This window comes from Erithacus rubecula, assembly GCF_903797595.1.
Source record: "Erithacus rubecula genome assembly, chromosome: 6".
Taxonomy (NCBI): Eukaryota; Metazoa; Chordata; class Aves; order Passeriformes; family Muscicapidae; genus Erithacus; species Erithacus rubecula.
This window is the reverse complement of record NC_136688.1, coordinates 1,242,513-1,269,473: the sequence shown is the minus strand read 5'-3', so window position 1 is coordinate 1,269,473 and position 26,961 is coordinate 1,242,513. Positions and strand designations below refer to the sequence as shown.

Here is a 26,961-nt window from a genome sequence, read left to right as displayed (position 1 = left end):
CTCCAAGAAACCAGAAGGAATTTGCCACCAATAGGCAAACAAAAAAGAGCAGGAAGTGACTAAGCATTGTCTGCTCACAAGTATTGACTGACCTATGTCCCTGCTAAGTGTACCACACAACACTCAGGAGCATCTCATCCTTTTAAAAACCAATTTACATACAGAAGGCAGATGCTGGAAGATGTTTTGCTTTCCTTCAAGGTCTTTCCTCACCCTGAGATCACAGTAGAAGTGCTGGTGTACAGCTGCACTTCTGGGACTTACCCAAGCATCTCACCAGTGGACTGGAGTTTCCTCTCTGAATTTAAGAAGCACTGCAACTCCTGTTCACCTCCAGTCACAGCTTTCATTAGTTATTACTACTGTGACTGAGTCCTCTTCCCTATTTGGTTGTGAGAAATATGAAGTGATCCATGGGTGGTTTCTCAAGAACTAAAATTTATTTTTGGAATGCTTTCCAAGATTCCAGACACCTATTACATATCAATATTTTCAAGTACCTGCAAAGCCTTGTTCTGAACTGTTTGTTCCCCCCCTTTCCTATACTGCCATTTCCACTGGGTTTGCTGTACTGTGTAGCAGTACTGTAAATAAAGCCTTCAGCAGCCTAGAGAAACACTGCTGTTCATACTGGCACAGCACATGAAGTGTTTAGAGTAAAATTCAATATGCTGGTACCTTCTACCTTTGCTTTGAGAGTAGTCTACAGGGCAGATAGAGTGAAGTGCTTCAACTGAAACTCTTCCCACCTCTAAAGCTGTAGATTTAGAAACTGATGCTAAGTCTTTTTCATTGCTTGTTTTAAACACCTTTATATTAGAATTCAATTATACAATAAATGCTGAAGACACATTTAAGTAGAAGGCATATCCCAGAGCACTGAACCTGTATCTCAGTCTGGCTTTGCAAAGATCCAACAGAGATTAAGGCCAGAAATGGCATCTGTTTTATCCTGCAGTTGTAACAGAGACTCAAGAACGTCAGTGTTTTTAAGTGCTTTATATTTATTATAAAGTATTAATAACTGAATGTATGGAAAATGATTCTCTGTACAAGAGAGTAATGACAGCTTTTACAAGTTCTGCTATACAGTACATGAAATGCTGCACATTTTTCAGCCGCTTCAAACAGTATCTGCTATACAAGTCAAAAAGGGTAAACTTAGAAGTTTGTTTATAATACAGTGTGTTAGAAAGCACAAACAAGTAACATTCAAAATAAACAAGCTCCCAAAAATCAAAAGAAATCTTTAGATGGCATGTACACAGATTATACTCAAGTTTCAATATACATGTTATTGTTCCCCACAAGATGCTCCACTTTACTGGATTCCTGGAACATGATGAGAATTGAAGGTGCAAGGAAAGCACCTCTCAAGCCACATAAGAACTGGATGGGCAGAACAGCAATTTCCTGAAGTGTTCTCCACAGTCTTTGGCTCTATTACAGCCATATACTGTGGCAACACAAGAAGAGAGATGGGCCTCAATTACCAGTACTGTCAATGCCAATCCAGATATCTGGGGAGCTGCTAGAGCAATTCAAGGCACTCTTCCCAGTGCTGCCAGCCTGCAGAACCCCCTGTGCAGGACACAGCATTTTAAGAGAACCAGGCTGGGCTAAAGCATGTTCTTGAACAACATGGAACGAACAGTTCAAAACAAACTCCTTCAGAATGTCCAGTTCAAAGCTCATTCCTACTTCACTTCCCAGGCACACCAGCCTAAGAGAAACATTCATGTGTGTGTCACCAACACTTTAAAGCACGCTGCTTCAATGTGTTTAGTTGCTTCTGGTTAAAGTGGTGTAAGGTATCAGCAGCTTTGAAGATAGTGTTCTTGGGGCATGGTGAACTGAAACTCACAGTAAGATTTTAAGCCTACTTCACAGTTTAGCAGTTGTCTCCTTTGCTTTTCCTTCTCCTTAAGAGGCAGTGTCTACAAGTCAGCTTTTACAGCTATTCCACTTACAACACAAACCAGAATGCCAACACCCCCCAAAAATGTACCCACAGCAAGTTTGCTCTGATGCACATGGTATTGACACTTAATTGTAAGCTTCTCCCATAATACAAAATAGCTCCTAGATTGAAAATATTTAAAGATATTGCATGGTTGTATTTTACTTTTGCCTCCCAATCTCATTCCAACTATTTACGGAACTGTAAACAAGTAATTTTTATAGTCCTCAGTACTATACACCTGCATTCCCATGAACTGGAATTCAGTGACACCTTCATTAGAGATACAGTAGCCTAAGCACAGTGAAAGTCCTGTCCAGCTGCCCTCTTCATACAGTAACCAACAGGCCACTCATCCCACGTTCACACCTTCAGCTTTCTCTTCTGGTCAAAGTAGGCATCAAATCTGGATAACGCATATTCCTGGAGAAATAAGGGACATTCAGTATTCAATACAATAAATAGCTGTTTTCTTTTTTGGGATGGGGAAACATGAAGGTATTAACTGTGTTACTTTCCTAATCCATCATCTCAATGCACTAATTAGCTCTATTCAGAAGGTTAATCTCTCCAGAGGTGTTCTGGCTTCTTAAAATTTCTTCCAGTTTTGTTTCAGCTCTAACATAATTAGCTGATGCCAAAACATCAGAAAAAACAGGTACTAAAAAGGCCAGGACTTCACTGAAAAGGCTGGCTCCTGCAAGTAAAATATTCCATGTACCTGCCAGTCCTATCACTTTACAGTACACTGAGCACAGACCAAGAGCCAGACTGATCAGCTTCTCAAGTACAAGCTGCTACCTGGCACAGATATTGCTGCACAATGAGCATCATCATGGGACAATGTGCACTTTGAGTATTCAGTTAGAAATTCTCACTGCATGTTGGCCTCTCTTGCCTGGGATGTCTTACTGCAATATAGCTGACACATGGCTATTCACTCTCTACATAACCCTGGGAACAATTTCTGAAGTTTTTATGATCTTAGATGTTCTTTACATTCTTAAGGAAAGAGCACAAGCTAGTTACAAATGGATTTTTAAAAGCTTTACTCCACTTAGAAGATACTAGTTGCTGTGAGAGGCCATTCCATTGCCTTTTCAATAATTTACCACAGTTATTTAGATTATTCATTTTCAGTTGTATAAGACAATTTAAAAACTTACCAGGTACCCAAACTCAATGGATGAGATCTTTGCTTGTATAATAGACCACAGACCCCAGAAGAAGTGTGACGCAAGGGCAAACCTGAAATTAGAGTTATTGAAATAAATACCCAGCTAAGTCACAACACCTTATTTCCACATCCTCTTAGAAAAGTATTCTCTAGTTTGGAGATGTCCACACCTTTTCCTCAACTATGATACTATAAAAATAATTCCCCATGGAGTAGTAATCTCTTTACTCCACTATTAGTGTGTACCACACATCTAAATGTTACAGTGAACAGATTGTTCTTTACCACATATAAGTAGCTTTCAATCTCTCTTGGGTCAAGTTCCTCCACCCAGTGAGATATATACAAGTATAGGTACCACAGTACAAGTCTGAAGATTTAGTTGTACAAGGCAAATTACCTGTTAACTTCTACCAACACTTCTTCTTCTAGTTTGGACTTCTCTTCATTGCTCAGATTTTCAAAGCCATCATGGAATGCAGACAGGTAACTGGAGAGGAAATGAAGCTGGAAGGCAAGTAAACAACCGAGTTACAACTTTTCATCTCCATATATATTTGTTTCTTTTAGAGCTACACAGACCTTCTAATAAATTGGCATTTATTTTTTTTCCAAACATCAGTGTTGGAGTTAGCTTTAAGATCAATGGTGTTTCTAACAATTGCCTGCAAGTCTGGTTTAAGAAAAGTTATGATTATAGGACAGGCAGCATATTGCTGCTGCCAACTAATTTCATAGTTGAAGTCTACAACTACTGGACTTTTTGTGGTGGATGGTTACACAGCACATAGTAAATACTCTATTCTGAACTAAGTTATTATGATTTTTAAAGCAAAGGTAGTCAGGATTAGAGAAAGTATTACACTTATGGAAGTCATGGAGGAAATATCTTGGAACATAGCAAGTCCAAAAGAACTGAAAGAGTTAAGAAATGAAGACTGGACACTGGAATTTAGCTAGGTCTTTTGTGTCTACCTGTTGTTTCTTCGAAGGATATTTAAGAGCACTGGCTTTGAAGAATGGGTACTTTTCATACGAGTAATCATACATCCATTCACAGAAGTGATTTCCAATATCAAATCCTCTGAAAAAGAAAAGAAAGTACCTCAATATTTGCAAACTAGCAATCTGGGGGTTTTTTTTAAGCAAATTTTTTTAAGCAAATCCAAAATCGAGTTTAAAAGCACTGGGCTACTTGATTTACTGCAGTTTTGCTGGAGGCAGGGAATTGATAATGAGAAAACAACTTTTTGCAAGTTATTATAAAACAGTTAATAAAGACGGGCAGTTAAGAATAAAAGCTACCAGCTACATGAGAATACTAGACTCTGCTACTGAACTTTATACCAATGGAGACATTAAAAATACTTGAGAATGCACTACATGTCAGCGTGAAGTTAGACATCTCTAATATTGACATTATTGCAGGCAAAGAGATCATATTCAAAGTTTTCAGCATATGCCACTCATGCATTATTGGAATTCACTGTTTTATTAGGTTCCAGCTATAGTGATGTTTAACCCCAGTGACTGTACACACTTATGTCATCCTTAAAAACACTTAACTGGATGGCTGAGGGAAGAAAAACAAGCATGTTGCAATAACCATATAGTGAAAAATTTCTATTCTCATCTGCATAGATGCAATAGCTATTAGAAAGGACAGAAGGAAAAAACACAAAAGGAAAGCTGCCCTACATACACACACAGAATCTACCCTTCTCAGCTTTCCACTTTTCCAAAGAAATTTTGACATGCAAGCAAGAAGCCATTTGTGCATAAACAAGTCTTATATTCTGAACAACCAAGAAGCCCCAACAACTTTACCGGCTGTGTGCCTAAGCTCAACAGCATCAGAACCAGAGCTGTTTTGATTAGTTATGTTTGCTAACAATCACTATCAGAGCAGAACAATTCACTAGAATAGACAATCAGCAGTGCAGCACTTGGCCTCCCTGTAGCATGGAGAAAGGAACACACTTCCATGCTGAAGAGAAAATAAAGTGTTTACCGGTAATTATAGCTGCTGTATTCAAAGTCAATGAGCATCAGCTTTTGGTTTTCTGAATTCTCTCTGCCTTCCAGAAGTAAGATATTACCTGAAAATTGACATAATACCGTGTATTTAATAATGCAGGGAAATCAGAGAAAAGCAATACTATATAACTCCAAGGAACATTGTTCAGCTAATCCCAGTTTCTCTTCTATCTGCACAGAAGAATTATAGGTGTGCTGGTTTTGGCAGGGGTAGTTAACTTTCTTCATAGTAGCTGGCAAAGGGCTATGTGTGGATTTGTGGTGTTGATAACACAGGGATGTTTTTGTTACTGCTGAGCAGTGCTCCCGTAGAGTCAAGATCTTTTCTGCTTCAAACCCCAGCCCAAAAAAGCACTGGGGGTGCAGGCAGAATTGTGAGGAGATACAGCTGAACAGCTGACCAGAGGAATATTCCATACTATATGCTCACTGTATAGAGTGGGAAGAAGGAGGAAGAGGGGATGTTTGGAGTGATGGTGTTTGTCTTCCCAAGTCACTGTTGTGTGCAATGGGGCCTTGCTCTCCTGGGATGATTGAACACCTGCCTGTCCAAGAGTAGCAGAGAATTAATTTCTTTGCTTATTTTGCTTTCTCTAATTAACTACCTTTAACTCAGGCCATGAATTCTCACTTTTACCTGTCCAATTCTCTTCCCAGTCTCACTGGGAAGACTGAGTGGCTCTGTGGGGCTGAGTTGCCAGCTGGGTTTAGTTAAACCACAACAACACAAAAAGCCAAGTTGCACTGGCTGTTCACTAGCTCCCCAGAAGTTGAGATATATATCTTTACCTTGTCAAGCTGAAAGCAAGGAAGATTTTTTTGTACAGGAAGAGGCAGATTTGTTCTCCAAAAGATCCTCTTCCCCACTTTAGCTTGCAGCTGGCTCAGGTGGCTCTGTCAGCCTTAGCAGCCCTTGCTGCATTGTTTCTTTTCACAGCTTGAGATCATAAATTTCACAGCATCTCTTATATCTGCATAGCATTATCACTGATCATGTAACACTTGGGACAGAAACTGCTTTTCAGCAGCCTGGAAGTCAGTCTGATCACTGCTGTTCTAAAATATGTGGCACAACCAGTACCTATACAGAAGGTTTAGGTGATTGCTTGTGTCTTTCAATTCACATAGTCACTATAATTCATCTAAAGGACATCAAGTCTGCCTCTGTCAAGTTCTGCAGTAGTGTGACCCCCTCTCTGCAGATACATCTGTTCTCCAACAGGAAAAGCAGTGCACTATTTCACACACATCCCCCAAACCCCTTGGAGCTTTAGGCTCCCCAGCTTGCCTCAGCCCTGTTATGCTCTGACTCCTCCAGCAGTGCACTGTGGCTTATCAGCAAGGAGACCTCAAACTCCACCACTACGGACACCTCAGGTTAGTGGCCTTTTCCCTTTGTGCTGCCTATCCTTAAGTGTCTATCCTCCAGGGCAGTTCCTCAGCCTTAGCTGACAAAGCTGAGACCACTGACAACAAAACAGTCCTGCACACAGTCCCACTAGAGCATCCTTCCAGCTCAGCCCAGCTTCCCCACTGTTCAAGTGACAGGGCACACAAACCCAGCATACCCAACACATCTTCAGCCTTGCTTCCTCCTCATCTTTTTCAGTAACTGCTCAGGAAAATTGTTATTCCTTCCATGACTCCCAGAAAACACTAAACCGTGGATAAGGTTTTCCTAATGTTTCTTACCAGTACAAGTTAAAAACTGCCACATCAAACTACCCTACTCTCCATTTTCACCACCCACTTCTTCAGCATCTTTCTTTTAAAATGACTCAGGTATACCCAACTCTGATCATGTGTATTGCAGCAAAGCAAGGTATGGTTAAAGAGAAAACACATAAGAGTCCCCTCATCAACTGACCTGTACTAACAGAGCATGAGTACACTCTTGGCTTAACCCAGTCAAGACACCAGGGTTCTCTGAAAAAGCCTGAAGGGTTGCAAAGCCCAAACTTTGCTTTGGTACTGTAGCCCATCGGAGTACACAGGCTACTTGTTCAGGGCAGTACCTCTACAACATGGCTACCTCTCAGAGAGCAAACAAGTAACCAGAAAAAGGTGAACAGGACATCACTGAGCAATACTGAAATATTAGCAGCTTACCTTCTTGACAGTCATTGTGGCAAAATACAACTGGTGAAGAAGTAGCTTCAAGCATAGCTCTAGAAAAAAGCAATAGAGCATCTTTTAAGTAACAAATTACTGAGTTCAGTTTCACTTCCAGATAATTTTGCTGTAAGATTTTGAAACACTATTCCCTCCCAGCAACAGCCTATTTTCTTAACTATGAACAAAACATCAGCAAAATGAAGTTTGACTTCGTGATCAGTAAGTCAGATCATCCATTTTATCACAGAATTTTGTATTTGTATAAGACCCAGGTTGGTCACAGAACTAAAACATCCCCGGCTTGCCAAGTAAACTGAATATTAAGTGTTATATTGTATAGCATGTCTGAACAAGTATACAGAAATCCATCCAGAAACCGTGGAGAGTAGAAGATAGTGGTAGACAAAAGCCTACCTTAGATTTTTCATTTCCTGGGGGAGATTGTAACTGAGAAGTTTGTTGAGTTTTCTGGTTTGGGATTCTCTGGTAAATTTAATTCTCAGCACTTGATTTAGATACCTGTTAAAAATACAATAATACAGGATTTGTAATGAGTATATTATTCTTCCCATACTATGATACCATTTAAACTAATATCGAGGAAGTTTGAAAGTTACTAAAGAAAACATTACTATTCTTCAAGGTAATTGAAGTCCTTCATGTGATAGTTTCTGGGTACAGTGAAAGCCTGTGTTCTCAGGCATCCAGGAAGAATGATCTGCTTATCAAAACTACAACAGGTCTCCTTTTTCTCCCTCCATAAAGTATTGCATAACTTACTTTTCCATTGTTCCAAAAAGCCACTTAGGTTCCTTATTAAATGGCATTTTCATGCCATGAAATCTGGCCATCTTCTCAGCTATTTCAGCAGATATGTCAGGTAAGCTTAGTTCTTCAGTGTTCAGTTTCCTGCTCTGTAATAAAATACAGTATACTTAAAATACAGTTAATTGATGAGTTACAGAACTGTGATTAAATACCAGCACTAGGCTATATGCAGTATAGTGTGTAATACTAGCATAGTACTCAAGCAATACTCTTATGCTCACAGATGAACTTGCAAAGTTTCTGCCTTTGGAAAAGCTGTTAGCCAGCCCTACTTACAACTTAATCAATTCACTTCTAGATTCAAGACCTGGGGAGTATCACATCTCACACTAAGAATATCTTCAAAGCAGATCAAGTATAAATATTTAAGAACATCAAAAGCATCTGCTCTTGTTGCTGTTAAAGGCAAGTGTTACTCCACAGCTTCCCCATGCTATGTTTGGTGTCTAACAGGCTTTTTATCTTCATTTATTAGCCTCTGCTAGAGTAGAAGAGTTTTTAGATATCTCCCCCTGGCAAGAGTCTACAATGGGGCTCTCTAACACCCACTCTAACTGTATCAAATTACAGCCAGAATTACTGCAGGCAGCCAAGTATTCCATTCCCACATCCCTGTTTTTCTGGGCAGTCCAGAGACCTCCTTGTCATGATCAATTAAAACAGTTTCCAGCAGCCCACTAACTAATTGAGACCAGGACTTACGGGAATGAATTCCTCCAGTCGCCCTTGTGGGAAGATTCCATACAGCTTTGGGCCAAGCGCTCTCTCTGCAAGAATGGCAAACATAACACTTTCCAGAACCATGGCTTCTGCCCCCTATCAAAAGAATTCAAGTATTAGTTGGTGCTTGCACAGAAATTAACTTGGGTGTGCATAATAGCTAAACTGTTACCAAGTGAGAAATTTTAGGGTTAGCTTTGAAAAGACTCAATATTTTACTAATCGGTTTCTTGACTAACAACTTTTAGTCAGCACAGGAGCAATACAAGTATTTTGCTTTCAAATTTAAAGCTGGAGAGGAAAGTCTGTGCTACTTAACAGGTACTGTTGGTGAGTCAGGTCAAAAGAAAACTGAAAAGAAAACCAAAATACCCTCTCCTCTGTAAATTGTAGGAACTCTGCAAATTAATTTCCTGGTGAGTTCATCCCACTGAAACACAACACAGGACCAACAATATTATCCTATATCAGCTATTTTAACACTCTCCAGAACACTGCCTCTCAAAAGGACATTTTAGCTACACAAGTGAATGAAGTGAACAAACAATAATAAACACTGTTTTATTGAACAACTTCTAATTTAGATGAATGACTTATTTTCCTTCCATTAAGCACATTTAAGTATTTCTTTTTATTATTTTTTCAAATGAGGAAATAATTTAAGCTTCTGCTAAGGAACATGTGTGTGTGAATAAATGTTCTTCCCTTTCTACCACTAAACATACCTCGAGCTTTAGTAACTTATCTAATATATTGATGAAAGGTTGTCTTACATCAATAGGTTTGGTTCATAACAGTGACAAGCAGACAGCTTTTAAATATTTCATATTTCTATTCATTTTTAAGCATTTATATTAAATCTCAAAACCACAGTTAAAAAATCACTCAAGTGTAGCTTTCTGGATGGGTAAGATTATCTGTAAGTAAGCAGAGGTCACATTATAAATCTCTGCTTCTAGCAATTATGTTCAACAAAATTCAGCTCTACTTAAATCCTAAATATCTGCCAAGCCTCTGCCTACTTTTGAGCAGCTCATCTTAAAGTCTGACCCATAACATTTAAAAGTGTAAGAATGAAGAACATAACATTAATAAAGCTCAGGTATCTCTGCCCACAGATCTTTTTGCACTATTGCAGTCAACACAGCATCAGACAGTATATAACTCTATAAAAGTTCCACTCTTAAGTACATTCCAAGCAGCACTGTTGATAAATTTTTTTTATTATTGTCCCACACATTATTCTGAGATATTCAAGAAATTCTAGTATTTCATATTGAAGTGCAGTAAAGATCATGTAACTGTGTTCTGAAGCAGACTTAAAGACCATTTGTACATGAATGTACTGCATCCATGTTCCCTACCATTTTTTCATCCCAATTCCTCAAAGCACCAAATGCTTTATCCTCTAATGCACCAAAAAAAAAAAGTTTTTAATACTTTCACATGCCCTTGTCATCAGTGGTCTGAACTCTTTCCAAAACATAATGCCAAGCACCAAAAAGGAAATTAGTTACAAGCTACTGAATGCCCACTGTGTTATTAATCAACACTGACATGGACTGCACCTGGTAGAACAACAGGCATTTTAAAGTCTGTTCCCATTAAGGTGTCAGTTCCTTGTTTCCATATCTTACTGAAAAGCAATTCACTATTCTTGGATAACAGGAAGTATAAAAAAAATTCTGTTATTCATTAAGGCATCTCTTCATGCATCAGAAGTGCAAACACTAGAAGAACTTCCTCTATTGAAACCAAATGGTTATTTGAGCACAAGTCCAATGAGAGTTTTGGACCAATACCATCCATGTAATCTCAGGCACAAAGGCTTCTCCTTCGCAATATCCAAGGGACCTTTTACCAAGTCTCCACTCCACACACTACTGTCAAACACAGGACAGGTGTGAAAATACACTACTAAAGAACATGAAAAAATTATATAACATACTTCATATGGACACTGAATAAATCTAGCTATCTGATGCTTCAGATTAATGCTCAACTGATGACTTTACAGGATCAAGCATTGTAACTAAGGAAGTTACATACCTCAGTGCCTCCAAATACTTTGCAATACATTCATGCTGCCAAGACAACAACCTGTTATTTTAAGATCTAAAGCTCTGAATTTTGAGCAGTTCCAGATTCATCCATAAGCACTTGTATTTAGATTTCTGGAGAAAATTGGACCACTCATGTTTTTAAATGAATACTTAAAGATCAATGTTTTGTTTCAAACCTAACGATTATAAAATTTGTTTACAAGACTTTCCCAGGACACAACTCCTATATAGGCAAGGATATATCAAGTCTTTCTACACTTCAGTTGGAACTGAAGCTTCTGCTTTTTTCCTGCCTTAAAAATTTCACTATAAAATACACAAATTAGGCATAATCTAAGGAAAATTACTGCAAAATATAGCAAAACCAAAGCAAAACAAATAAATTCCTGTTAAAAAGCCTTACGAGCTGACAAGAGTATCCAATGTTTAGACAATTGTCACACCCCAGGCAGCTCAGAAGCTACAATGCTTTTGCTAGTGAAACCAGAATTTTATTCTCTCTAAAGGAGATCATCTCCTCTCATAACCTAACATAACACTGATTCAACAGTGAAGTTTCAGCACTATGAGATTAATAGCAGAAAACCACTATCAGCAGAAAATTACTATTTTCAAGCAACAAATACCACAAATGAAGTTCATTTGAACTTCAGTTCTGAAGTTCAAAACCTTGTTTCCTGTACTGCAAAACTTTATGAGCTTCTGTCACCAGGGTGGGGCTTGTTTGGACTTTTGTTTTCTTTTATAACTTTTTTTTTTTACAGGATTGTGGTAGAGGAGAAATCAAGCCATCTCAATTTTTCATCTTTGAAAAACCTGAGGTATGAAACCAGTACATTTTTCAGTTCAATCTTAGTTCAACTGATTGAAGCTGTTCCAGTAAGCTAAACAAAATTCAACAAAATTTCAAAAGCAGTCATTCAACAACAAAAAATTTAAAACCAGCTTCAAGTCACTAGGGAAAAATACCCCCAAACCAAATAAATGCTTGAAAATGTTTCAGATGGCATTGCCAGAAGGCAAAAAATACAAGGGGAGAAAAGCAGCCCTTATCAATTGAGTACAATGTACTTTTCCCTAGTCACTGCCAAAATCATTACAGAGCTGAAAACAGAGTACATAACAACCAAGGCATCTGGCTAGCATGCTGCAATGTTATCCCGTGCTGAAAAAATACTGCCACAGTGGAAATCTAAATTACCAAATCCCATTCACATGACTTTATGAAAAGACACACTCAGCTAAATATGCTTCAGGAGAAGAAATTATTCCAAATGTAAGAACTTTAAAGTTTGCAGAGCAGAGATGATTCAAGCACAGTGCTAATCAGGAACATTTGATGTTCAAGAGCAAGTTCTTTTCAGTACCATTTACTTTCCTCAGAAGTTCATCAATGTATTCAAAAATTAGGGATTAGGTAAATTAAAAAACTGATGTTCACCTATTTAAGAGTCTAATACTAGAAACAGCAGTACTGACACCAATATTCAAAATGGCAAGAAACCATTTAGGGAACTGTTTCTTCATAATGTGGGATGCTTGAATCTTTGCAAACTATGTCCAGACACTCACATAATGTTGTTTCTGTGAGCAAATATATTTCTTCATTACTCGTTACATTTTTCTAGACACAGTCCAGATGGATTAACTACTGGTTTAAAACAAGCACGATCACCACATTTCCCTATAACCTATGACATTCTGTGAAAAAAGCAAATTTAATTACTCACTTGCAAGTCATTTTCCTTCTGAGACTGTACAGACTCTCCCTTATTACAGGACCTCTATGAATGAGAAAAAGCAAACACAATGAGAAGATGAAATTTGAAGTTATTAACCTGCAACCACGAACAAAGGGAGTAGAAGTACCAGCTACAGTTCACTAAAAGTCTCAACACTGCCTTGGATCTGTGACAGCTCCAGCACTAGTATCCATCTGACCTCTGACCACCACACTTTCAACAATTCCAAAATCTTTCAAAAGGATGTGCCACTGAGACCAAACCACTTGTGTAAATACCTGATTTTCACTTATATTCTTATTGTTTCCCAGTCTTTCAAAACAAGATTTCAATGCACCATAAGCTCAGAGGAATGTTTTTAATTAAGAGAAAATTAAGTCCCTCTGCATGACATCTGGGATGAGATTCTTCCAGCCAAAGCACTTGAGACGCATTACAGCGATTACATAAAAGCCTTAGAAGGACTATTGGAAGAGGCATGTTATGAAGGTTGCAAAGCACTTCTTTTGCTTATTACCTTATTTTCCAAATTTCTTGTGGCTAGAATTTCCTTATTTAGAGTGTGTTGTCTTGGCTATATGTCCAGTGTACCACTGGGTGTGCAAATCCAAGATTTAGAATGAATTGTCCATGCAAGCTAAAGGTGTCTCAGTAGGAGACACAGTATACTAGCAAAACTTTAACAAGTTCCATGCATAATGTATTATGCTAGGGTTGTTAAGAGTCATTATAAAGCAGTTTCAGAACATTAAACCATACTCTCAGCAACTGAACCCTCAATGGCACATGCTTTTAATAGAGCTGCACATTTTAAAATTCAAGATGTATTAAAAACCTTGTCCTTTAAAGGGCTTGAAGGTAAGGAGAAGAGAAAGCAAATATCTGCTTAGAATTAGTGACAGTTTGTGGCTGCTATTTATGTTGCAATTCCACCATTGACTGTTTAAACCAGACTAGCTTTAGACTAGCCCATAAAGGCAGCCTGAATCTCCACCTTCTGAACACAAACATTGCATTCACAGAACCATGTGCATACCTTCCTGTTCCAAAGCTAACATGTCCAAAACAGGGGTGGAAATATGAACTTAATGGAATACAGTTAAGCAACACCAGCTGCCTTAAGTACAATACAACAAGCTAATGATTTACACAAGATCTGCAGTTACAGTGTTTCAGAAGCTATAGAAGAAGGATAGTTAACAACAATCCATGGTCTTTCAGCAAGTACTTCCCATAACACTACTACATGAGTTTAAAACAAGACAATATGGAAGCTACTATTACTTTATATTACTTTCAAGGAAATTAAAAAAAGTCCAAACATATTCACTACAGCTAAATATGTAACTACTCATTAGCATTAAAATCATTTACGGAGGGCTTCTCTGAACAAGCATGTTCTACATCAATACCACTCATTTTTCTTGAACAGACAGAAAGTTACTCACCATTCAGGAGTCTTTCCTGATAAATGGTGCTCTCAGAATGGTTCAGTTCAATCAGAAGGTAAGCACGTTAGACTTTTCCCTAGAACCTGAACTGGCATCTGCTTTCCAGAGATCATGCTGTATAAAGAGCTAGCCAGTTCCAAGAGTCCACCTCAAATTAGTATTGGAGACAGCCTAATGGCATCTTCTGTGCCATTAGAAAGGGACAGTTAGGGCTGTACTGCAGAGTCATCACAAGAGGAGACTTCCACAGCATCCCTTCCCTCTTTTCTGTTCCCTCAGCATGAAGCATTAGCTTCCAGAAGAAAATGAATACAGGTCTGCAAATAACTTGCAAATATGAATGGGAGCTTGGAGAGGATCAGTCTTCACAAGTGGCCATGTACTCAGCCTAGGATTAGGAAATTCTTCACTATATATGGGCAAGGAGAACAAAGCAAACAGGATGCAATATTATGTACCAGAAGTTTAAGAGTTTTAACAGATTAAAATAGTAGAATTTGATTATTTCCTGATTCCACAATCACCTCTGAGAACAGTGGTTTAAAATGAGGCATCTCATAATTTGATCAACCTATTTAGCTCACTTGTTCCTGGTGAAATCAATTGATTTCAGTTTTTCCATAACTCTAATAGCTCACTCCAACTAATGTCCAATTCTAGGAGTTATTTACATCAACAGAAATAAGGCAATTTTAATTACCTGAAAAAGAGAATCACTGAGTAGTTGCTAGAGCTTTTTAATCACTCTCTCTACATGGAAACTAACTAGAAATGGACATGTGTTCTACAGCTTCAAGATTTCTTCAAATATTTGTTCAGAGCTTTTTTTGTTGTGGGAAGATTTATTCTCAAAGCCCTGAGAAAGTTCACTACAGTTTTCGTAAGGGAGGACAGCTATATTTAAGAGAAGTTGTTTAGAGTCTAATTTGTGATCATGTAAATTGATTTTAATGCAGGATACAAGATAAGTCCTAGAATGGGAAACTGTACACATTGATCTGTGCTCAGATGACCAGACAGTGTTTATAAATCTGGCAATTTGATACAGAAAATTGAGTTCAATGTTTTCTTCCTAATGCCCCCAATTTATTTCTTTTGTAGCTGAAAGATGAAGTCTCTTATCAAAAAACACAAATGATGCTTGGCCAGAATTCTGTACAGAGAAGGAACTTTTATCTCTTTTCTTTCATACATAACTTTGAGCGATGCTCACAAATTTAAATATAATACAACTCAATTTTTCTGAGCTTACTCAGCTTTAGTTTTCAATACTTCAAAGTACTGCAATACATTGAATTAGATAAATCCCTAGGAATTCAGATCTTAAATCACAGCATTACAAAGAATTGTCTCAGAGGTTAGAGCTAACTTGTGCAGGAGAAACTTTTCTAGAAGCTGTTGGCAGACAATAATTTGAACTTCATTGTATGAAACAAAACCAGCTTTAGATTCAGCAATAACTTCAGCTTCTAAGGATCTGCCATTGATCACTTAATTAGACCTGAAGGAACTGATGTTAATTTGCTGAAGTCCTAAAAATCTAGCATGTGAGGAATTCCCAATTCAAGCTCTACAAAAGCCACAACTCCAATCCTCTACATTTCAAGTTACCATTCGGTTATGAGGGAGCAGAGAAAAGGATGGGACATTTTTGACATTTTGTTTTTGCTGTAAACATTTAGATGCACAGACAGTAGCTGGTGCTACTTAAGGCTTACTTTTAAACAATGAAATCCAGTACTAAAGAAAATGAAAGCTGTAGAGAATGCTCCACTTCAGAGATCTCATACTATACCGTGAATCGTGTCTGTCACCTGGAAACCAGAGTGCTCTAGGCACGATCGCATGGGCAAGCCTGCAGCAGAGAACACATGCATATACAACTAAAGTGGTACATTACCCCCAAACACCCTTAATGCCACCCAACACAAATATATCCCCGTAAGAGCTGCTTGGTTTCTTTCAAGCCGTCTGCCAGTGCCAGGGATTTGTAGTTACTCCATGCTACAAACAGACATGGACACCAACAACCACAGAAGACGTTGATAATTACAGTTACACAGCAGTCTGCATTTTATTTAGTTACACAAAATAAAAGGCAGCAAGGCAGGTATGGAAAAAGGTTTACCACAGAACTGTGGCAATTATTTATGCTCATTCTGCATCTGCTCACATGGAAATTGAGAGACCAGAAAGGAACATTAGGTATACTGGCTTGTATTTTGCTCATTTGTATACAAGATTTTGTTTTGGCTGTTGTAAAGTAACAGAGCCCCAATGAGTCAGTTCAAGGTTCTTTTGACATGTGTAAAAGAACGGGAATCAATCCCTGAGTTACCTTTTGATAGGTGAACTTAAATTTCACCTTAATTTGAGATTATTTTTTGTTGATGCCACCTTATATTGAAATCCCATTAGCATTTTCAAGATGCTGTTTTGAATTTAAGTAGAAACACTATAGTGATATGAATATGAAATCCAATTTTAAAGTCTGGACATTAAATGGCATATTGTTGGATAACCTTTTGTTTCAGTTGTTAACACTAATACAACCAACAGTTAAAGACATTTTGTCACAAGTTTTACTTTCAATGCTCCCCTTTAAATTTAGCAGCTAAACTGGAGCAAGAATGAGTGAAGCAGAGTAAGACATTTCCCTTTTTTCAGTGTAGGACATATCTGCATTGTGCCTCAAACATTGGAGTTTTAATGTGGTTAGTACTTTAACCTGTCACAAGTACAATACTCGTCTTAAAAAAAAAAAGCTCTGCTCAAGGATATACTCAAGAGAAGTCCTTGATTTATAAACATCCATGCCAGTGCGACCATTCATAATAATGGCCGAGCCAGCACAGTTCATCTCCACCCAGCTCCCCCCAAAACAGTCATGCACACAAAAAATTGGCTTAAACATATCAGCTATGACAGAGGAAGGCACAAAGCCTTCCCTGTGTGGCAGCTTTAGCCAGCTGGCATGGTTTATATTGGATGAGTTTCATGTACTGACATTTGTGTCTTCCAAGAGTCATAATAAGCAAACTGGAGCTATTTTCAAACTGCAAAAAAGGTTCCTTTAAAAGGTGGCTCAAAGAATTATGGTGCCAGTATCATTCATTCTTAAGTTAGTAATCAGGGATCCATTTTTCACTTGTATTTAAAATTTTAACTTAAACTTGTCTTCTATATGTACAACAATTTGGTGCAGTTACGATAGATACACAGTATTTACAGTAAAAGAATAAAGAACTTATCGCTGGTTTGTGCTCCAATTTCAACAGAAGGTAAAAATGGACAAGAGTTAAAACATGCTACAAAGGCTCAAACAAACAAATGGTAACTACTAATACCCAGTGGCAGTTACAATTAAGTCATTGAGAATTAAGCTGTGATTTTAGCATAGGTCTCAAAACTCAACTTACTTAAACAGTGCTCCTTAATTTCTACAGGGCTTTTAACTTAAGCAACTTTACTAAAGATGTCAAATTACTCCCACTTAACAGGCTTGTCATAACATTCTGCTTATGCCACCTAGAAACTCATAGGAATACTATGTGAGGTTTTCAAAATACCAATAAAACAGTTTGCTTATATTTTAACTTGCATTTAAGGTAAAGGGGCTGGAAGAGACAAATGTTTGTTGACAAAAATTGTGAACCTCAATGCAATCAAAGTTTTACCTGGGGACTTTCTCTGCTTACTTAATCATTAGTGAACTGCACCAACAAGAGCAGTCATTTCACTGCCACTATGGAAATAAAGGAAGTTAGACATCTCAAAAGATCCTTCAACACCAAGAGCAGAAAGGTTAGAAAGTTATGAACACACTTTCAATTTTCAAACCAAATTAGTTCTGATTTTAGAGCCCAAAAATTTATTTTGATTTCTTCAGTGGATAGGGGCAGAGAAAAGGCAAGTTAAAAAATACCCTGACGGAAGAAGAGGGCAGCCAAATTCTGAAGCCCACTTTATTTTCCTTTGAAAAATAAGGGAAAGGCCATATTTCTTTACAGCTCTTGGGAAACAGAAGCTCTACCACTACAATAGTTTTACAGCCCATGTTCCTACTCAAGCTTTCTACATATTAACTCCTCATTACATTTAAACCATTAACAACTCTTGAAAAGAACCCCAACTTAGCATCAATCCTAAGAGTCATTTTGAAAACAAAGTTCCACACTACCCTTTTTTTCACTCTGCTTTTAGTTTCTCTTTAAAACTAAAGAGTATTTAAGCTGGTATTACTGAACTTCCACACACTTCTCTTGTTTAAGAGTTTAACTTTCCCAACACACATATGGTGTTGTAACCAAGCAATTAATACTATTCCAAACCACTAGAATATTTTAAATATTTCTGGCAAAGTTTGTTACCACGGGAAAGTTAACAACTCACATAATATAATAAAAGAACACTTCAAAATCAGTAAAGCAACGGTATCTAATAAGACTTTTAATAGTAAGCTTGGTCAAGACAGCAGAAGCAGGAAGAATGGGCTGAAATTTCAGGAACAGAAAATCTTCTGCAGATATTGGATCAGTTGTTCAGAGCAAGTAACTGAGTACTGGAAAATATAAAATTAATGGATAAAAAACCACACCCTCTAAGTCAAATGGAAGCAATTGCCAACATACAGATGTAATGGTATGAAGCTGCAATTTCTCATAAGGTTAAACACTTACGTTATGATTGCTTATTTACAATATAATCAAGTGTGTAGCAGAGATGGATAAGAAGATCTGCTGTACAGTCCTAGAGTAGCAGTCTGTCAGCTTTAGAAGAGACCCATTTACAAGATAGTCTTGCTTTTCAATGTTACTATTTGAAACAGATTTGCCAACCACTTCACTTAAGGTGTGACAAATTTCAATACTATTTACATTTTACTGACCAAATAAAAGTACCATTAGAAGAGTTCAACAAAATATCTGGTTGAGCTTCTATGCCAGCTATAAGGCATTTCACACATTCAGGAAAGCATGATTTGGAATGAGATGACTGTACAGTATTGATGTTCACGCTTCAGTCTTATTCTAAAACTAGAGATCAAATTTTCCAGCAGCATAATTACCCATGATATCTAATAAAATGCCTAAGCAGTGTAAAAGTTTGACAAAACCTTCAACTAATCTCCAAGACTGGTAAGTGCTACCAAGATTAAAATTAAGCAGTTTAGTCTCTTGCAATCTAGCTATTTATGTCAAAGTCCTACATTCTGTACAGAAGCAAATTTTTCTGAAACACCACAGTCCAAACTTAAGACCATAAACGAAACATTAGTGCCCAAACAACCAGCAAACGAGCCTTCGGCTAAGCCACGCCAGTCAGGATCTGTGTAGAAAGGTGTGTAAGTTCTAGACAATAACAAAGAAAACTGCTTTCAGCTTGCAATCTACCCCCCACCAGAGAAACATTATTCCCTAAAGGATAAAGCTGCGTAGTGTCACAAATGAAGATCTCCAAACACATTACAGTGAAGTTACAGGAACCCTCCCACTCCCAAAGCACTCTATGTACTCACCATCTGCAAGATTGCACCGTACAAACGCAGGAGAACTTTCCGTGGTTCATCTGCAACTGTCTCAATGGTATCAGGTAGCGAGCACTGAAACAGCATGTTGCTGAGGCCACCTCTGGAGACAGAGAAATACAGTCATTAACTAACTTGGATAAGTACACCTTTTCAACAGATGAGAGGTGCACTAAACATCCTTTTGGTGTGATTAATTGGTCTCCTCTAATAAGAAAGTTTTCCAACAGTACCAATAACTCATAGTATATGAGACCTCCATACAACATTGGTAGCTTCATGCTTCTTAATGTACAATTCACCACTCTGAGCTATTGATCCAAATCACAGCTCAAGCTATTAACAAATGGATGCAAAATGCCACAAACAACTATGTAGACCTAAGTATCCAGTCTCAGTGATGCTGGAGTCTTGACAGATATACTTGGCTGCACAAGCAAAACAATTGCAGAATAAGTTTAAAACTGTGCAGTGAATATAAAAGTCCAAGTCCGAATTAAGAGCTGCTATCACTGGGATTGGCAGCTACAAAATTCAGCTATAAAAATTTAACCTGACTATTTGTGCTAAAGCATTGCTGATGAAAGTCTTATTTCTGATGCCTTTTTTTTAGGGATACATTTTCAATATGAAAATTTACAATTAAAGCAGTTTTTTGTTTGAATTAAGTTGCTTATGTTGCTTATGTATTTGACAAATCCAAGATCACACTCAGTTTCTCTGATCTAGTATCTATCTAGCTTGAGAAAGCTGTGGAAAACAAAGCAAATGCTGTCACTCTTTCCTGTAAAAATACTGTTGGTAAACAGCAATTACATGAAAAAAACCAGCCTGTTTGTGTATCATCTGAGTGACTGAAGCATAGATTTTTCAAGATAAACAAAGATGAGTTTCTAAGCTTCTTGATGTTCTTGTAGTCCCTAAGAACACCCATCTACTCAACCTACATTTTCTTTACTGCATTGCCTTTCTGCATTCTTTTAATTATTATGTTCATTAATGAAATTTTCAAATTTTCCTTCTGCAAGTGATTTTGCCTATAACATAATAATACTTTGCAGTGATCTTGGATTACAAGAATCTACAGCAGATCCAAAATGTAGTGGTTAAAATGCAGTTCTCAGTCCTAACCTGACATTCTTTTCAATGCTTTTTCAAATATTCTTCTGGGCTCTCTTTCAACACAGTGGGGTAGCAGAAAAGACTTTCTGGGAAAAAAAAAAAAAGGCTACCAAGAAAGAGATGGGGGCTGGCCTACATATCCAAAGTCAACAACTGAGAAGAAAAAAAGAAATCTCAAGAAAACAGGGTAAAACAGCAGCTGCACAATATGCTTAAGAAAGGAGACCGAAAAGAACCAGGTGGCTTGGCAGACATCCAAAAAAAGGATGTTTAGAGACAAGATATGAAGAAACTTTGAACCATGAAGGTGAACAGGTTGGAAAAAACCCCAAGAGACAGATGGAAAGGATATCAAAGGAAGAGCAGAGCCAGCTATTCAAAGGCAATCTGAACATTGGTTAGTTATACTAACTACACTTCTGGCTTCATCCAAACTGTGCTAGACAGATTTTTGTGAAAAAACATTTGTCACCTTTTCTAAGCCTCTGACAAACTTTGGTGAAAGTATCAATAATTAAATAGAAGAACTAAGCACACTGAAAAATACTTCACAAGAAATAATGGACAAAAGCTCAAGAATCTGTATAGTTACATGACTTAAACAAATGCTCAGTCTGCACAGTGGGTGAAAGCCCAGAAATTCTTTTTTTCTGCCAGACAAGCCAAAGTGGAGTCTCTTAGTGATGCTGAACTTCATTAAACAGACGTTTCACTAGAGCATTTAAGACTTCAAAAGTTACCTGGAAAAGTTATCGAGGAAATCCATACAGGAGCATAATAAAAGGCACTGTTCTTTTGAAAGGTCCTTAGACTCAACAGCTTGTTTAAAGGTCAAAAGGGCACATCTCACTCATACAGACAAAGCTACCAGTTACTTTACTGACAGTTGATCAAGAACATGATTTGGCAATGTTAATGGACACATGGGAGAATTCACATTGACTGAAACCAGAATCAGCAAACCGATATGATGCAGCTTCCAGAGATGAAAGTGGTGAGAAGACTTTTGCCAAAAAAATCCCATCTACCAATTAGCATGACTTTATACATTCCTAAGTTTCTGCTCATCTTTTCTTCTGCCAAATTTAGAAACCACCAAGCCATTTTGAAGTGGTGTCTCACATGAGATGTTTCCAATAAATGCAAAGATAACTGTGCTAAAATGTAAGGCTTTGGAAAATAAGTACCCAAGTCAGCAATACACACTAACACAGATGGAAACTTAATTAAGCAACTCAAACTAGACATATCAGACTAGTCTACTATTTAGGAATTGTACTGGTTTTGTAAAAATTTTCCCCTTTCATTAACACCTTATGATCATGTCAGTTGAGGAGAAACGATCTAGAAAAACAAATACTACCTGCACTGGCTCTCAGTGAGTTGCCGATTTTTCAATATGGCTTTTAAAATAAATTTAGAAATGAGCAGGATGTGCTTTAACTATACTTTTATACATCAGAGCTTTGTCAACTGTATGTGCTCCCTTAGATACTTAGGATAGATCTGTACATGTTTTGCTTTCAGACAAAAGTAGAAACATTGGGAAAGCAAACTGACAACAGTATCCTTTGAAACTGTCCCAGACTCTATGCTTGATCAGGTAGAATGATCAGTCTGGAAGATGTGAGTCAAATGGTGCATCAAGGGGAAACTCTGAACTAACATCGGTTTAGTTAAAGCAAAGTAAAGATGCTATTTAATTCTGCAAAGAAGGCAAAGATCTCCAACACATTACATCATATGGCTTACAGAACGTCGTCAATTTACATATTCCTGCTGCCAGCGTGCTGAGTCACAAGCACTCGTTACTGTGTGCTGTAGATGACTCACATCACCGGTACACCGCGTTTACCTGACGACTTCCCAGTGCGGAGCAGCCAGGGCCAGCCCGGCTGGATCCTTTCCCGGCAGAGCGCCCGGGGCGCGGTGCAGCGGTTTCTGCCGGCTGCATCCCTCTCACGGCCGGGCCGGGGCCCCTCCCCCGGCGCGGGCCCGAGACGGGGCCGCCGCCCGCCCGCACCGGCACCCGCTGCGGGCCGGGGTGCGGGAGCGCACCCGGCACCGCCCCCGCGCCCGCTAAACCCAGCTCGGGAGCGATTTAAAAGAAGAAAATGAAATTAAAGACGGAGCCCCTCGCCTCCCCCGCCCGAGTCGGCTCGGACCCGCGGAGCGGCCCCGTTCCCGCCCCCTGCAGGAGCCACATCCCCCTCCGCGCTGACCTGATGGGGCTGATGCACAGCTGCTCCTCCCGCAGCCCCCGCCAGGCCCCCGGCAGGAACTCCTTGCACCACAGATACGCCCGGCGCCGCGTCCGGGGGTCGAGCGGCGGCGACTCCTCCTCGAGCGGCGGAGGCAGCGCCGGGGGCGGGGTCGCGACGCCACCGCCTCTGCCCGCCGCGGTGGGATCCTTCCCCTCGGGCTCGGGGTGAGCCAGTGGCGACGGTGGCTGTCCGGCCGCGGCGGACCCGCGGCCAAGAAGGAGCCCGAGCGGGGACGGGTCGGCGTCGCCGTTGCAGAACTTGGTTTTCATGGCGCGGCGCGGGGGGGGCGCGGTGGCCGTTGGGGCGGCGGGCGGGGGTGGCAGCTCGCGTGCGTCCCTCCACCGTCAGTGCCGGCGGCGAGTGAGCTCCGCGCTCGCGCCCGGCCCCTCTTTTTATACGGCGTCCCGGCACGCGGGCCCGCTCGCGCCTCACGCTTCACGCCTGTTTGCCTGTGATTGGCTGGAGCCGGCTCTCGGTTCCGCCCTTGGAGCGGGGGTGGGTAGCGGAGACGGGAGAGGGCGCGCGCACCCGGCTCGCGGCGCCTCCAGGCGTCTGTGATTGGTGCGCGCGCGCGAGGGGAGCACGAGGCGCTCGCCCCCGGGACGGGGGCTGAGCCTGAGCCTGAGCCTGAGGGGAGCGCTGAGGGAAGGTGAGAGGGAGGGATGCAGGGAGGGAGACAGGAAGGGAAGGAACGAAAAGAAGGAGGGCGCTGAGCCTCAGGGCGCGCTGTGGAGCTGCCGCCACTGGGTCCGCGGTGATGCGGTGCGGGAAGGAGCCGGCACCCCCTCAGGCAGAGCTGGCCTTGCTTAGGGCTGCACAACGCGCCGGTGTTATTCACTCCGTGACGTGACACCGAAATATGTGGGAAATCTCTGCACGGTACGAAGTGGGTCGCGGCGACCAGCAATACACTTATTTAAACTCCGCTGCTTACTGAAAGTTACCGAGTTACTTAGTTACGGTGTGAGGGCTGGCTCATGCCCGCATGGTAAACTGGTCTGTCGTGGCTCGGGAGAGGATCGCGCCTCAACAGAAGGGTAAAGTTACGGGAGCAAGAATAATGTCTACACGCAGCATTTTCGAGCTGAGTTTCTTATCGTTTTGACATTGGAAATACGCTTTCCTGTTTTGGGAAACGCCAGCACCTGCCTTAGGGTCCTTCCCCCGCAGCTCCCGCGTGTGGGAGCGGTGATGGCACAGCCCGCTGCGGGAGCCGCGGCTTTCGCACCCCTTCAGCCCAGCGGGTGGGATTGTCGCCTAATATCTTATATCACCTCGTCATAAATGAGCAGTAAAGCAATAAATCCCTGCAAGCCTTGAACTACCTCTGCACTTCCCTGATTTTTTCCCCCTCTCCTTTGGCTGTTTGCCTTTGATAGTCTTTTTCTGTATACTCGAGACTTGCGGCCTCTTGTAATAAAAGTTGTCATTATTGTGGTGATCATTGGTAAAGATGGGGATTGCTGGGTTGTGAGGGAGTTCCTGATAGGCTCCTTCCCTCATCCTTCCCCAAACTATTTCACCACATGGGCTGCTCTCTCATTCTGTTGCATGCTTCGGCACTCTAGTGCTGGAAAATCCCCACCGAGCCTATGGATTTTCTGGGAAGTGGCAGTTCTGTTCCAAAGCAGAACTGGCTTTGGAACAGGCTTTGTGCTAGCAAAGGAGCTTCAGCACAACCAAAGCTGTTTTGGCTGAGGCGTACCAGACCCTAGTTAAGAGGAAGAGTGATGTATGAGTTAGGGATGCCAAACTGGGACAGAAGAGACAGAGATTTCTTTTTATACTTCAACTCTTCGTTTGTGAAATAAAATCCTTTAATTTGGGCACAGATTAGGATGCTGGAAAGGAGACATGCAATTACTGCTGGAGATAGCTACTCAGGACTGCAGAGGAGTCCTTTCTTTTTCAGGGTCCTGCTCGAGCACCTGACAACATCACTGATGTTGAGTAACTAAACAGAAAAAAAAAAATGTGGGAAGAAGTGGTGAAAATAGCAAAAAAATTATGCCTTACACGCAGGTCCTTCTGTTTCCGAGTGCTCGAGCTGCACACTGGTTTGTCATGACAGCATGAATAACAGGACTTGGTTTCCTTTCCTAATTAGAGTTATTTGACTGTTTTGTTTTGTGTTGTTTTTTGTTTTGTTTTTGTTTTTTGCTATCAATGTAGAGAGAAAAGGCAGTAAATTCAGAGAAAAGAAACATTTGATTTTCCTGGATATAGAGTGCTACCCACTTTTATTTGACAAGAAAACTCCACCTTGTTGCTACTGGCCATTTCACTGACAGTTGTTCAAAAGCTTTGCTTCAAAACTTCCAATAATCTCTTCCAATGTATCAGAGAATGTAAAAGGAGATAGGAAAATTATGAACGATTTTTTTACAACCTTTTTATTACAACACACCCTTTCTTAGTGTAAGTTTAGCTTGGGTTTCAGTCCTTTAATGACTTCCGTTTTGATAAGTGTCCTGGATCCATGTGAAGGCCACATGCATGTTCCCTTTAGATGTTTGCTCTGCTCATGGCACCGTTTACTGGTTTCATGTTTTCTTAGCAGTGAGCAACTCATAGCCATTCATTGTTGGTTTTACAAAAAGGGTGTAACTCACTTGAAAACAGTTCACTGTGTTTTCCAACAAACATGGTCTCTCTCCTGGGGGCGAGTGGACAACACAATAAAGGCAAGAACAAAATACTCATAATAGAGCTTGTGATAAGCATAAGGTGAATAATCATAAGAGGCTGCAGGTTTAGTTGATATGAAGGGAAACAGATATAATACTTGCCAAAATGACTTTTGTTTCATTATGCCTAAAAGTAAATATTGGTTATTGCTTAAGATGATGGTCATGTTTACATTGTGGGTAGGAGTTCTTTTAGCCACATACCCTGCACTGTACATTTCGAGTGTGGTTGGCTGGAGTGGGCAGGAAGTAATGTGGCAGCAGTGGCACAGGCTTGCTCTGACTGAAACCCTAGGCAGCAGTGCCAGGAATATGAAGTGCATGGTCTGAAGGCATGATTCAAAACTCAGTAGAATATGTGGAAAGATAGGAAAACAAATCTTCTCTTAGCCAAGAAAATTTTCTGCTGTTATCCAAGAACTTCCCCAGTTTGGCCCAAAGCATTCAGGAGGAGCAATGCATCAGTAATTTATACTGCTCTTCCATACAGTATGCATTAAACAGATAGAGTCTGATACTCTCCTTAGAGAGCTCCTAAGATGTGCTTGTCATAAATCTTAAGTCCACGTTCAAATAAAACAATTAGGAAAAAAAGAAAACAAAACCATTTAGTTATATGTGCAATATTTTTCTGCTTCTGAGGAGGAATCAATTACATTTGGATAAAGGTTGTAATCAAATTTAACAAAACTAAGGCTTCTGCTAACTTCAGAATTTATTGAAACTTAAAAGGCATCAGAAGAAAAAACCTTAAAGAAGAGAATTAAGTACTGAATTAGTGGCTCAGAAGCTCCAAGACTGACTGACTAGTTGAAGTACTGAATTTGGATTTGTGAAGCCTGATTACATTCTTGACAGCAACTGATGTCTGTTTCCATTTAGAAGCACCTTGTTGTTAGGACCACATGCAATATCCTATGCCATGGATTAGTCAATCAAGCAGCCATCTTCTTCAGTAATGGGAAAAGGCAAATGTGTCTTCATGATCCTTATGTTGAATTTTACACCATAGCAACCAAGCTGCATTAACACACTTTTGTAGTAGATGCAGGTTCTATATTTATGTTCAACTTCTGTCTCAGCCTAATAGGTTAATTTGATGTAGCATCTAATAAATGAGACCTATTAAGAGAATAATTCCTCAGCTGCCTGTATCCTCTGGATAACCTGGCTTTCAAGCCTGTGAAGGAAGTGCCTGAGATAAGGAAGGTTAGGCCACAGACAAACACATAGTGACTAATTCTGTTGTAAGCAAGGTACAAGCTGGA

At 39.8% G+C, this 26,961-nt stretch overlaps 1 protein-coding gene and 1 long non-coding RNA gene across 4 annotated transcripts in view; one reads left to right on the top strand and one right to left on the bottom strand.

Moving 5' to 3' along the window:
• Nucleotides 1–980: 980 nt before the first annotated feature.
• LOC306802904 (choline kinase alpha-like) lies at nt 981–23,383 on the bottom strand. 2 transcript variants are annotated; one of them, XM_079307550.1, is made up of 12 exons: nt 22,965–23,383; nt 19,612–19,723; nt 12,631–12,684; nt 8,820–8,933; nt 8,070–8,203; nt 7,704–7,808; nt 7,284–7,342; nt 5,149–5,236; nt 4,113–4,221; nt 3,538–3,644; nt 3,127–3,208; nt 981–2,383 (listed from the first exon to the last, which is right to left on the bottom strand). In XM_079307550.1, the coding sequence occupies exons 1-12, from the start codon at nt 23,273–23,275 to the stop codon at nt 2,324–2,326; spliced, it is 1,335 nt and encodes a 444-aa protein (XP_079163676.1). In that variant the 5' UTR covers nt 23,276–23,383; the 3' UTR covers nt 981–2,323. The 2 variants fall into 2 exon arrangements, with proteins under 2 accessions (XP_079163676.1, XP_079163677.1); XM_079307551.1 differs by lacking the exon at nt 12,631–12,684.
• Nucleotides 23,384–23,560: 177 nt separating this feature from the next.
• Nucleotides 23,561–26,961, top strand: part of LOC306803995 — a 36,898-nt gene continuing 33,497 nt past the window's right edge. Inside the window, exon 1 of one of the 2 annotated variants that reach the window (XR_013774762.1) lies at nt 23,561–23,655. This is a non-coding gene — a long non-coding RNA (uncharacterized lncRNA). Of the gene's footprint in view, nt 23,656–23,745; nt 23,886–26,961 lie in introns of those variants that run through there. The other variant, XR_013774763.1, reaches the window with a different exon arrangement.